Source organism: Triturus cristatus, chromosome 5_2, assembly GCF_964204655.1.
Source record: "Triturus cristatus chromosome 5_2, aTriCri1.1, whole genome shotgun sequence".
NCBI lineage: Eukaryota > Metazoa > Chordata > Amphibia > Caudata > Salamandridae > Triturus > Triturus cristatus.
In genome coordinates this window covers 1,018,631,743-1,018,645,213 of record NC_140588.1, presented here as the reverse complement: position 1 = coordinate 1,018,645,213, position 13,471 = coordinate 1,018,631,743, and the positions used below count along the sequence as shown (strand labels likewise).

The 13,471-nt window shown below is 47.1% G+C and overlaps 1 protein-coding gene across 2 annotated transcripts in view; it reads left to right on the top strand.

Moving 5' to 3' along the window:
- Positions 1–13,471, top strand: part of LOC146829602 (heat shock factor protein 3-like) — a 370,027-nt gene that overhangs the window by 142,118 nt on the left and 214,438 nt on the right. For both annotated transcript variants that reach the window (XM_085608309.1, XM_085608307.1), the window contains exon 6: positions 1,112–1,173. In XM_085608309.1, coding sequence (XP_085464435.1) covers positions 1,112–1,173 — 62 coding nt within the window. The remainder of the gene's footprint in view (positions 1–1,111; positions 1,174–13,471) is intronic.

Genomic DNA, 13,471 nt, shown 5'->3' with positions numbered 1-13,471 from the left:
ATGTACGAGTGCCTGGTTTGCCGCTCCTGATCTTGATCCCAAGTGACAGGTCTAACTTTGATGATGGACCTACGGCTCCTTTCAGAACAATGACTTCAGATCTCTGTCTTGATTTGTGTACACTGATCTTTTGGTCCGGGCTATCAGATACTGTCGTCGGGATAAGCAGTGTAGGGTATTGAGTCTCACACAATCTCCAAACTTTAATACCCCATTTGTCAAATTGATTAATATTGGCTAAGATGTTGCTAATGGTTTCCTCATGATGCCAAGTTGTTACTGGTATTTCATTGTTAGGGTTAATCTGATATTTCCTAAACTCAACAGAATCTAAATCATCTGAGGTTGCATCTTTGAAATCAGAAATTGCATTCAGTAATTTAAAAATATTGCCACGGTTCAATATATAATAAGATCCTCTTGTAGTATATTGTGGGCAAAAAAATTACTTTTCTGGACTCACCGAAGTAATCACTAGCCCTTATTTTATCTTTATTCATATGATTGAATGATTCCCTCTTCCTTGCAATAGGTATCTGAGCCGTTATAGATGCGTTTCCCAATACGGGAACATTAGTTATAATTTGATCAGGGGTGGTTATCACCTTAGTGTTATTCATTGTGGTTTTCTGAGTAGTGGAACCTGCTGCAGGTGGCTTTCACTAGTGGAATCTGCTGCTGGTCGCTGCCACTAGTGGAACCTGCCTCGGGTGGCTGCCACTAGTGGAACCTGCCGCAGGTTGCTGCCACTACGGCTATTGGGAAACTGTCAAATCTCTGCTACTATGGCAGCACACTGCACGACCTAAGGGAACCCTGTGACACAGACCACTGAGTACATCTTGGTGTTTTAACAGGGCAGATCCCAGTACTCTGCCCTGTTAAAACAACTCATTACAGCGCCCTGGATTCAAGACCCGTAGAACACTCTGACACAGCGGGAAAGGGGTGAGACATGACTTAAGAATATATTGAGCATAATATGTGTCCATTATTGCTAGATCAGCAGACCCATTTAGCTCTATCACGTTGTGTTGTATACCTGCCACTGATATAGATTGTATTTATGTGATTTGTGGCTCCTATTGAAATCTTGTTTCATCTTTTTCAGATTCTTCAGTTCATTCTGAGTTTGATGAGGCGAAACTACATTGTGGGTGTTCAGAGAAAAAGGTACGGCTCTTTTTTTTGTCACCTTTGCTAAGGGATCTGGAGGTTCATTATAGAAGGTCCTAGTTTGAATAAATTCTTGGTTTCTCAGATAGTTGTGTCACTTTTCTATAGTCTCAGCAACATGAAAAACCTATGAGTGCTCTACTCCAAACTGCCTAGTGTCAAAATATATTTCCTATTAAATTAAAGCTTACTGTTTTATGTGTATTTTTCTTGCTTAGTTGTACAGAACTATATATATATGTTAGCTACATAATGTTTTGTCCACAGGACAAGCTGAGACAGTTTTGCCGCATGATGCTCTTCTACTTTCACGTGCCGTGCATTATTGTTTTATCTAGTGATTGTGTCTGTTAGAGAACTTGTTCTGTATCTCTAAAAAGCTTTTCTTTCGGCCTCGAGCCATAGAAGTCATGATGGCTCAAAATGACGCCCACAATGCCTCAGTCAGTAGTCAAGCTCTTCAGATCCTTTTTTTTTCTGTCGTTTTCACAAGCGATATGGAGAGCCCTTTGCAGAATGTAGTTGGAAGTTGAAAGATGACACGGAGACTCAAGATAGAGAAAGATTGCTGAGAAAGCAGGCTCAAGTCAGGACCTGTGTTGAGAAAAGGAAGGGGAAAAGCTTAGCAAGATGTATCCGGAGATCAATGAGGAGAATGCATAGGCAGAAAGATTGAGATATAAAGACAAAAGAAAACTATTTGTTCGAGGCATATGATCTGCAGATTATACACTGTGCATAGATCGCCATCTGGTGTTGGGCCCGGATGTTTGCAGTTCTGTTTGGACAGTCTTTGGAAGTCACGAGTTCGGTGACTACTCCTTCGGTCCGTAGTGCGCATGGGCTTCGGCTCCATCCACAGATTGTTTTTTTCCGCCATCGGGCTCGGATGTAATACTTCGTGCTCCGGCTTCGAACCTTTCCAGTTCGACCTTCGACGAAAAATCCTCGTTCATCGAGATTCTTCAGACAAAATCATCTTCTTTATCTCTCTCTTCGGCACTTCTTCGATTCCTGGCATCGGCGGCGGCCTTCGGGCCTATCTCGACTCTGGTCTCGGCCGATGGAAAGGACTCCCTTTAAGAAGTGCCCTAAATGTGGGTCTAAATTTCCCCACACCGATTTACATCAGGTGTGCAACCTCTGCCTCTCTCCCGAACACGAGGCCCGAGACTGTCCCGCCTGCAAGTCTTTTCGATCAAAAAAGACTATTCGGGATCGAAGAGCTAGATGCACCATGGCGCACTCCTCGACCTCGGCTCCACCCGACATCTTCGGAGAAGACATCGAAGCTTCGGGACAGGAGCACACCGAACAAGAAGACGACCTCGTCAGCGCTTCCGAGGCCAACGACTCCGACGTGGAGGAGATCACACCGGCGCAGAGGGCCGTGAGTACTCTACCCCCTCCCACACCAGCGCCCACACCGAAAAAGACTCCGGTTACACCTTCGCCTCCGGGCCTAGGCAAAACCAAACCTACTGCTTCCATCACCCCACCTTCGGGCCCGGTGAAGAAGCATCATAAGTCTTCCGGCGGCTCGGGCTCGAGCCAGCCTACTAGCGGTGCCGAAAAACACCTTTCGGCACCGAAGAAAACCACACCAAGCTCCGTTCCGAAGCCATCGGTGTCGAAACCTGGCCTCTCGGTGCCGACTAAACATAAATCCCTCGGCGCCCAAACTCTGGTGCCGAAACCCGCCTCGGCACCGAACAAAAAATCTGAGGCCCCGAAAAAGCATGGCACAGATAAACCAAAGAAGCCGTCGGCCCCGAAAACATCGGCGCCAGCAGATCAATCGGGGCCGGAGGAACTATTCACGCCAGATCCTCTACAAAAGACTTTAACAAACGATCCAAATACTGGACAATTGACTTTGTCTTCAAAGAAAAGACATTTAGACAAACCAGCTCCTCCTCCACCGTCAAAACGGACGGACTCTGCCACATCCCCTTTCAGAGTACCTTCTCCACCTCCTCCACCTCCGCCCCCTCCACCTCCTCCACCCTTGCCTCATCGCTCTCCAACCCCGTCTCCAGACCCTGATGACCAAGGGGACCCATACTATGATCCAACAGATGCCCCACAAGACCCCACCCCTCCGGGAACACCAGACCCATGGGAGGATTATCATAATCCAGATGTACCAGATGTACCTCAGGATGATCTTTATCCATCCAGGCCATCCCCACCAGAGGACTCCTTGGGGTTCCACCACTTGTTACAACGGGCGGCACATTATCATGGGGTGGAGTTACACACTGATCCAGTTGAGGAAGACTTTCTTCTTGATACCATTGACATTGCAGATAAATCTACTGCCTTACTACCCATGCTTAAAGGGGTGACCAAACATGCGGCAGAGGTTTTCAAAGACCCAGTCAGGGCTAGGATCTTAAACCCCAGAATAGAGAAAAAATATTAGGCCGCCCCCACAGATCCTGCCTATATTAAAGGACCTGCACCCTTAGACTCATTAGTGGTATCCACAGCTAGGAAGCGGTCCAATTCTCAGTCATCTGGTGAAACTCCGCCACCCGATAAGGAGTCCAAGCTCCTAGACGCGTCAGGCAAACGCACTGCCTCGCAAGCTGCCAATATGTGGCGCATAGCCAACACGCAAGCGTTGTTGGCAAGGTACGACAGAGCGCACTATGATGAGCTGGAGACTATCATGCAACATCTCCCAGAAAAATACAAAAATAGGGCTCATGAACTAATACAAGAGGGAAAGACCATTACCAACACCTCTATTAAATGTGCTCTTGACGCAGCAGACACAGCTTCCAGGGCTATAAACACCAGTGTTCTGCTTCGCCGTCACGCCTGGCTCAGAATCTCAGGTTTTAAACCAGAGGTACAGGCATCTATACTAAACCACCCTTTTGACCAGCAACACCTATTTGGCCCAAAGGTAGACGAAGCCCTGGAAAAAATGAAAAAAGATACAGACACGGCGAAGTCTATCGAAGCACTACAGTCCCACACTCCTAGACGCTCCTTTCGCCGCTCCTCCTTTCGAGGCACTGGCAGGGGCTCCTCTGCCGATAACGCCTCCACATCCTACAAGTCCCCTCCTCAGACTACCTTCACAAAGGGCTATCAAAGAGGTGGATATAGAGGAAACAATAATAAGGGCAGGGGCAAAACCAGCAACGCCCGTTCTGCCACGCCGCCCACACAATGACTTTCCCCCGCTCCCCCCAGACCATTCCACTCCAGTCGGGGGCAGACTACAAAACTTCTTTCAAATCTGGGAGACCATAACATCAGACAAATGGGTGACACAAATTATTCGGTCAGGGTACTGTCTCGAATTAACATCCACCCCCCCAAATATTCCACCGAGGCACCGTACAATGTCGCAAGAACATACCACATTGCTCAAACAAGAGGTTGTATCCCTCCTGCAAAAACAGGCTATAGAGCAGGTCCCCATCAATCAGCAAAATTTAGGGTTCTACTCTCTGTACTTTCTGATACCAAAAAAAGACGAGACTCTACGACCCATTCTGGACCTCCGACCTCTAAATACATACATACACTCAGACCACTTTCACATGGTAACTCTCCAACAGGTTCTCCCACTCCTCTGCCAGAACGATCTTCTCACCACGCTGGACTTGAAAGACGCATACTTTCATATTCCAATACACCCTTCTCACAGATAGTACCTCAGATTTGTAGTGGACGGCCAACATTATCAGTTCAAGGTACTTCCCTTCGGGGGAACAACCGCACCAAGAGTGTTCACCAAATGCCTAGCGGTAGTGGCGGCACACCTCAGAAGACAACACCTTCACGTCTTCCCTTACCTAGACGACTGGCCAATAAAAGCCACGTCCTACAACCAATGTGTGCAACATACAAACACTACCATCCAACTACTTCACCAGCTAGGTTTCACGGTGAACCACCAAAAGTCCCAGCTGATACCGTCTCACACAAAGCAATACCTCGGTGCCACTATAGACACCTCAAAAGCCATAGCCTATCCCAATCCGGCCAGAATCGCAAGCATACAAGCCTTGCATCAAAGATTCATTCCTCAGCACTCTCTCCCAGCAAGAGTGTTTATGAAGCTAATAGGGATGATGGCATCTTGCATTTTCATAGTGCCTCATGCAAGACTCCACATGCGTCCACTCCAAGAGTGCCTAGCACGCCAGTGGAACCAGGCCCAGGGGCAACTAACGGATCTGGTGTTGGTGGACGGTCGCACCCATCGCTCTCTGAAGTGGTGGAACACCACAAATCTTTCCAAAGGGCGACCGTTCCTGGACCCGGTTCCTCAGGTAATTCTAACAACGGACGCATCGCTCTCCGGCTGGGGAGCGCATCTATTACACCTCACAGTGCAAGGTATATGGACGCCACAACAAAAGCTACTCCACATAAACCATCTGGAGTTATTGGCAATCTTTCTAGCCCTCAAATCATTTCAGAAACAAATCTCAGCCAAAGCAGTCCTCATTCGCACGGACAATATGACTGCAATGTACTACATTCAAATACAGGGGGGGACACACTCTCCACAGCTCTCTCGATTAGCACAGAGCATATGGAGATGGGCAATCCCGCAAAAGTCTTTCTCCTGGCACAACACGTCCCAGGGATACAAAACACCATGGCAGATCTGCTCAGCAGACAAACGCAGCAGATGCACGAATGGGAACTGCATCCACAAGTTCTTCACCCATTCTTTCACAAGTGGGGGCATCCTCAGATAGACCTCTTCGCCACCCACGAAAACAAAAAATGCCCAAGCTTCGCCGCCAGATACCCACACCCATTGGCCAAAGGCAATGCGATATGGATGAACTGGTCAGGCAAATTTGCATACGCCTTTCCGCCTCTCCCGCTAATTCCATTAGTGGTAAGGAAGCTACAACAGCACTCCCTCACACTCATACTAGTAGCTCCAACATGGGCCAGGCAGCCGTGGTACACCACACTACTACAGCTCTCAGTGGTACCACACCATAAATTACACCTGTCCCCATGCCTCCTAACTCAGAACCATGGAGAGATCAGGCACCCGGACCCAGCTCAGCTCAACCTTGCCATCTGGCTCCTGAAATCCTAGAATTTGGATACCTTAACCTTCCCCCTGATTGCATGAACATTATCAGGGAAGCCAGACGTCCTACCACTAGAGCATGCTATGCCGCAAAGTGGAAAAGATTTGTTATTTACTGCTGTAACAATACAATCAAACCTTTAGATGTATCCATACAGCACATCATATGTTACCTGCTCCACCTACAAAGGTGTAACCTGGCATACACATCCATCCGTTTACACCTCGCAGCAATTGCTGCTTACCTGCAAAACAGACAGCATTTATCACTTTTCAGAGTGCCTGCTATTAAAGCTTTCATGGACGGCCTTAAAAGGGTAATTCCACCCAGAGCACCACCCTCACCTGTGTGGAATCTAAATATAGTTCTTACAAGGCTGATGGGACCACCCTTCAAGCCAATGCATAAATGTGAGCTACAGTTCCTTACTTGGAAAACAGCATTCCTCGTAGCTATAACTTCCCTTAGAAGGGTTAGTGAAATACAAGCGTTCACTACTCAAGAACCTTTTCTACAGATACATCACAATAAGGTGATCCTTCGCACAAATCCAAAATTTCTGCCCAAGGTCATTTCCCCCTTCCACCTCAATCAATCGGTGGAATTACCGTTTTTTTCTCACAACCTCAATCGGTTGCAGAAAGGGCTCTACATACATTTGATGTTAAAAGGGCTTTGCTTTACTATATGCAAAGAACGCAATCTTTTAGAAAGACTAAACAGCTGTTTATCTCGTTCTCTCCACCACATAAAGGCAACCCCATCTCAAAATCAGGGATAGCTAGGTGGATTGTAAAATGCATACAAATTTGCTATCACAAAGCAAAAAGAACATTATCTGTTCCACCTAAAGCCCACTCTACAAGAAAGATAGGGGCTTCTATGGCGTTTCTAGGGAACATACCCTTAGATGACATCTGCAAAGCAGCCACATGGTCAACACCGCACACCTTCACAAAACTTTACTGTGTAGATGTGCACACCAAACAACAAGCTAGTGTGGGCCAGGCTGTACTAAAGACACTGTTTCAAACCACTGCAACGGATACCGGTGGTCGCCGCTATGGTTGGGTACTGCTATATAATCTATGCACAGTGTATAATCTGCAGCTCATATGCCTCGAACGGAATATGATACTTACCAGTATGCATCTGTTCTTGGCATGTAGAGCTGCAGATCTATACACGCCCACCCGCCTCCCCGGCTACCTATATCCGTTCCAGTCTATCTTATTTAGATACAACACACATGGGTTTCTTTACTATTATCACTACGCTCCATCTTTTTCCTGCTGGCGAAAAACAATCTGAGGATGGAGCCGAAGCCCATGCGCACTACGGACCGAAGGAGGAGTCACCGAACTCGTGACTTCCAAAGACTGTCCAAGAAGAAAAACAAACTGCAAACATCCGGGCCCAACACCAGATGGCGATCTATGCACAGTGTATAGATCTGCAGCTCTACATGCCAAGAACAGATGCATACTGGTAAGTAGCATATTCCTTTCCTATGGTGCTTATCTCACAGGAGGGTTGGAGACTGTATAGTGTGAGACATCCTTTAATCCCCGAGTTTCTTTTCACTCTTAAAGGGGAGGATGATAAAAAATAGTCTTTAGACTTTGTGCTGGCACCGTAAGTTGACCTAAAAGGACACCCATAAAATGTATAACCTGTGCTTACCCAAACATAAAAGTCTGAAGGGTATTGAGCTTGTGCAACATTACATCCTCAGCCTGTTAAGACTAGAGAAAGGTCGTGCTGGCCACAATAAGTCTTCATAAAGTAATTGGGGTTGTCATATGATGAGGGCACTGATTTGGTAAAGGTGAATAGGCCAAGATAGAGTGGAGTGCATCAGATGCTGAAGAGGGTAATGTATATTAACGAGTCCATGCCAAAAAAGATCTTTTTGATGCTAAAAAAGCTACTCGGGGCCTTATCTTAAGACAGACACTGGGTCTGAGAGTCTTAAACAGATTTTTCAAAACACTAAAGTCCAAGCCAACAAGAGTTTAGAAAAAAATGTGACGCCTTCTTTCACATCCTAATGAACTAGGAACACCACAAATAATGCCAGTTTGAGATGGGGGTGTTCATTATGGAATCAAAGTCCAAAGCTAACAACCGACTGGCATGGAGAAACTCACTTCAGCAATACCAGAACAGCATAAACCAGTCATTCAGGCTTTTTTCACACACTCTATAAAAAATAAAATAAAAATAAAAATCCATGGCGGCGGACAGGTTCTTGGGGTGGAGCTAGTCACAGATGAAACAATGGCCTTTCCCATTAAGAAAGTTTGTAGCATTCCAGGAGTAGGTCGGTCTGTAGCAGACATCAGTGCTCGGCAGCGAGGACAGTCATGAAGATGTTAGGCATGATGGCACCGTGCCTCCCTCTGATGACGTTGGCGAGACCTCAAATGAGGCTCGTACAAGAATACCTTTCAAGGCAGTGGTCACAGTGATCTGGGGTTTGGGAATCTCTAGCAATTTTACAAGCTAATTACAAAAGTAACTGAAGTGGTTGTCTCAAGAAAACATAATGAAGGACTGACCGTTCTTAAATTCAATCTACTCGGACAATTACTTCTGATCCATCACACACAGAGTAGATTGCACACCTTGGAAACTTCGGGTTGAAGACCAGTGAACCAAATAGAAGGCAGCCAAACGTATCATTGTCCTTGAATTAAAAATGTATATTCCTGATTCTTAAGGCTTTCCACTCCAATGTAACTGGCAAAACAGTAAAGATGTAAACAAAACACCACAGCGGTGTCCTACCGCAAGGGCTGAATTTATGGATTAGTTTTTTTGATTGATACTTCTAAACAGATTCCCAACCTTGTGAATATTCCCATCCTGGATCTGGAAAATTTAAAACAGGGCTCCTGCGTGCCGAAAGGTGGCGCCTTGCAACCCCACATGGATTCCATTCCGCTCTGGAAGTTAGGAAAGTATCTGCATAATTGTGCCACCCACGCACACTTGTAGGGACTATCCCAAAGAGATATCTGAGACCGATTCCACACAAAGTGTGCCTTTGCTGCTAGGGCATGTCTGAGGATTCCAAGGTTTGTGACAACTGCGCCCAGATGAACCCGAAACCCATCTGAGATAATGAGGCACGTTTTGTAGCGAAGCATTGTACAGGTACCAATCTAACTTGACATCAAGAGTGCAGGCTGGGTTCCAAAGTTGTTTCTCAGGCTGAACTTTATTGTGGTCAAAATCTTCCAGTAAGTGAAAGAAGAAACACAAGATTCATTCTTTGATTCCGATGCACCACAAGTTTCCAGGTCTATTGGCGACATTGCAGCAAGTCCCAAGTCTTTTATGAGGCTATGCTGTGCATCTTTCCCATGCTTCTTGGTTCCCTCTGGTACTCCTACGAGCCCCAAGGACCTGCAGGGCCTTCAAGTCGGGTAACTGCTGGGGAGGAGAGGGTTGGTTCGCTCTCTGCACCGTCTAGACCCCTCGAACCCAGCTCCTCTCTCCTGGGTTTCAGTGAGGAGTGCTCCGAGGCTTCTTGGTCTACTAGCCATCTCTATCCATCTCGCCAACCAAGCCAGATGGCACATGCAAGCTTTGCAGTGTGACTAAAGTGTCAGTTCACCCAGCACCCGGGAAACCTCCTCTGATTCTATCCAGGTATTGGAGAAGACTGCAAAAGATCTGCCATGGTGGCTGCTGGAATGCAGTTGGACCAGTGACAGACCCCTCTCCCTGTCCCTGGAGTTGTGGGCATTTTGCATGACGCTGAAGGCCTTCCTGTCCACCATCAAAAGAAGGCTTCTGTAGGCTCCCATGGAAAATACCACCCCTATGTGGTACTGCAACAAGCAGGGTAGGGTGGAGGCCCAGAATCCTGTGCCAGGAGGCTCCATATCTCTGGAGTTGGCCAGGTCATTGGGGGATTTGCCCGGGGGGAGTATTTACACTCTGAGGTGGACAACCTCAATCCGCAATGCCTGGCGGATCATAAATGCATCTGTAGGTGGTATGGGGCATCTTCCAACAGCGAGTAGAACTGTCTAGATAAGTTCGCCACTGCTGATAATGCGCAATGTCGGCACTCTTGCGAGCCGGAGTCCTCCTTTGAGACCCATTATACCTAGAGTTGAGCTCAGGACTTCTGTATGCCTTCTTGCCACTGTCTCTACTGCCAAGACTTCTGCAGAAGGTAAGGGAAGACCAGGCCCAAGTCAGCCTAGTGGCATATGATTGGGCCAGGAGATTGTGCTTTCAGAACCTCTGGGCCTGAGCATCGACCCTCCAATCAGGCTTCTCCTATTGCAGCATCAGGCCAGGGTAATGCACTTGGTTTTGTGTAATCTGCACTTTCATGCACAGAGATTAAGCAGTGGCAGTTAAGTTCTTATGACCTCTTTCCCAAGGTCCTTGATGTCCGGCACCCTCCCACAAGATGTGTAAATGCAGGCTCTGGGCCAAGTTTGTGATATGGTGTGATACCCAGCAGTTAGACCTGTGGCAGGGGAAACTGTCAGATGTGCTGGTGTTTGCTTTGTGTTTGGTGCAGCAGGCCTTGCTCTTTGCATACATTAAGGTTACCTTTTGGCTCTTTGTGTCTTTTTACATTTGCTGGACAAACAGTCCTTATTCATTGTAATGCAGTTTGTAAAAGGTTTCCATGATATGTTTCCACCAATTACATTTGTAATGCCGCAGTGGGACTTGAATTTAGTCCTCACCTTTCTGATGGTGTACCCTTTTCAAACCAACGCACAGTTCATTGCTCCTATTCACCCTAAAACAATCTTTCTGGGTGAGAACTTCAGGCTCTTTCGGCCCAACCTTATGCCACCTTTTTCCCTCCAGACAAACTGCTTCTAAGGACTCTAGCTGCATTCCTACTGAAGGTGGTGACGCCTTTTCACATTGGACAAGCCATCACTTTACCGACCTTCTTTGTTCCACCTCATCCCTTGAAAGAGAAAGAAAGATACAGTTGCGTGTATCCCAAGTCAGCGCTCCGCCTTTACATTGATCGTACTAAGGAACATCGGTGGACGATCAGCTCTCTATGGGGTTTTCTGTGGTAATGAATGGGAAGGGGGCGCAGAAGCAAACCATCTTTTGAAGGATAGTAGTTTTGTATTCAGATCTACTGGCTAAGAAGCAGCTTACTGCAGATTCCTTGCTGCCCTCCCACCTCGTATGTAAAAAGATCCCATTCTAGAAATCTGTTTGCTGGTTTGTTCAATCTTCTGATAGGCTCTGAGTCTGCATGTGTGGAAGAGTTCATGAACAAAACTGATGTCAGTGCACATGAGTGGCATTCTGGAGTGGTATGGCATCAATGCATAGTCGCAAGGTGTCACCTGCTGGCACGCAGGAGCACTGCTTTGAATTTTTGGGATCCAGTCTGGAACCTGGGGATATTCACAAGGTGAGGAATCTGCAATTAGATAAGGAATCCACAAGAAAATAATTAAGGAAGGTAAGTAACTTGTTCATTAAAACCATTTCAATATGTAAAAGCAGGTTTAAAATGGTGAGTGAAGACAACATAAAAACTTGTGATAACGTACAATATCAGTATGTGGTGGCCAATGACAGAGACTGGAAACTGAGTTGAAAAAATAGATAAAAACAAAACATAAAAAGGTGCTATAAAATGCAGTAAAATGTAAGTGGCCATAGTCCCTCTAGTTTTGAAGAGTACTTGAGGAGACCTGCCAAAGGTTTTTCTCCAGGTCTGAAGGGGTCTAGTACTTTGATCTTCCCATGCGCTTGATGTAGCGCACTGCTTAAAGATGTCCATCTTCATCAGGACACATTTCACCTTCTCCATGGTCCAACACAGCACCTTGAAGGACCCTGCTAGAAGGACCAGGCAATTAATATGTAATTGTTGTTCTTGAACTGCCACGTTCCTCCTGTGGGCAAGTCTTGCACCTGGTGCCCCAGCTACTTTTCCCAGCATACGACTCAATGATAATGTCTGGGTTAGATCCCAAGATTGTTCTCCTGTTCCACACCTGCATGTGTGCCAGCCACCATTGCAGCTCATTCTTTGCATCCTCCTTCAACAGAACAATCTCCGAATAGGTTACCCCTCCAAAGATGAGCTATTAGCCTTTGGAGGTTCCAGTAGTGCAGTGGCCCTGGAAAAGCCATCTGACCATGAGAGGAGGCCCTCCAGATAAGTGATCTGGCATGATGATGTCCTGGAACAAGAGGTTCGAGGCATATGAGCTGCAGAATTCTCACACTTTGCATAGATCGCCATCTGGTGTTGGCCTCGGATGCTTGCACCTTGTTGTCTTGGAAGAAGTCTTTTGTAGTCACGAGATAGGTGACCCCTCCCTTGGACGATAGTGCGCATGGGCATCGACTCCATCCTCAGATTGTTTTTTTCCGCCATCAGGTTCTGATGTAACTTCAGCGCTCTGGTTCGGTACAGTGTCTTCCAAACCTTTTTGACGCTCAAATCAAAGAAACTCAACGGTATTGTTTTGTTCGCGTGCCCTTTGGCGCGCTCCTCAAATACCAGATTCCAGTCGTCGACGCGGGCCGCTGGGCCTATAGACGCCTTTCGGTCCTACGGCTAATGGAAAGGACTCCTTTAAAAAATGCCCCTAGTGTGGAGCTAAATTCCCACACAACGACCAACTCAAGTTCTGCAATCTCTGTCTCGCCCGAGCACAAGGAGAGTAATTGCCAGGCCTGCACCTCTTTTCGATCCAAAAAGACTATCCGTGATTGCCAGGCCCGACGACACGTTATGGCACAACAAGCAGCTCCAGTGCCGGAGGATATCGTCAGCGAAGGCCCCGTTGTTCCGGAGGAGGATTCGGAGGATCTGGAAATCGTTTCCGAGGCAAACGACTCCGACTCAGACGACCACATCACTCCAAGTCAACGAGTGAATACAACTGCCCGTACCCCAACCCCACCTCAAAAAAAGAAGACTTCGGTCAAGACTTTGCCTGCTGGCCCCAGTTGCGACCGAAAGAAAGCTTTAGAAGCCCCGCCCATGAGAGCGGCTCCAAAGACAAAGGAGAAACCTTCCGGTGGCTCTGCACCGACCAAACCGCATAACAGTGCCCCGCAGATATCATCTGCACCGAAGCCGGGAGCGCATCCTACTCCCGCAATCCCCAAAAAACAATTGGCACCGAGCACCTCGGCGACAAAGGAAAACGCCTCTGATCCGAAACCAAACAATTCAGAGCCGAAAAAGA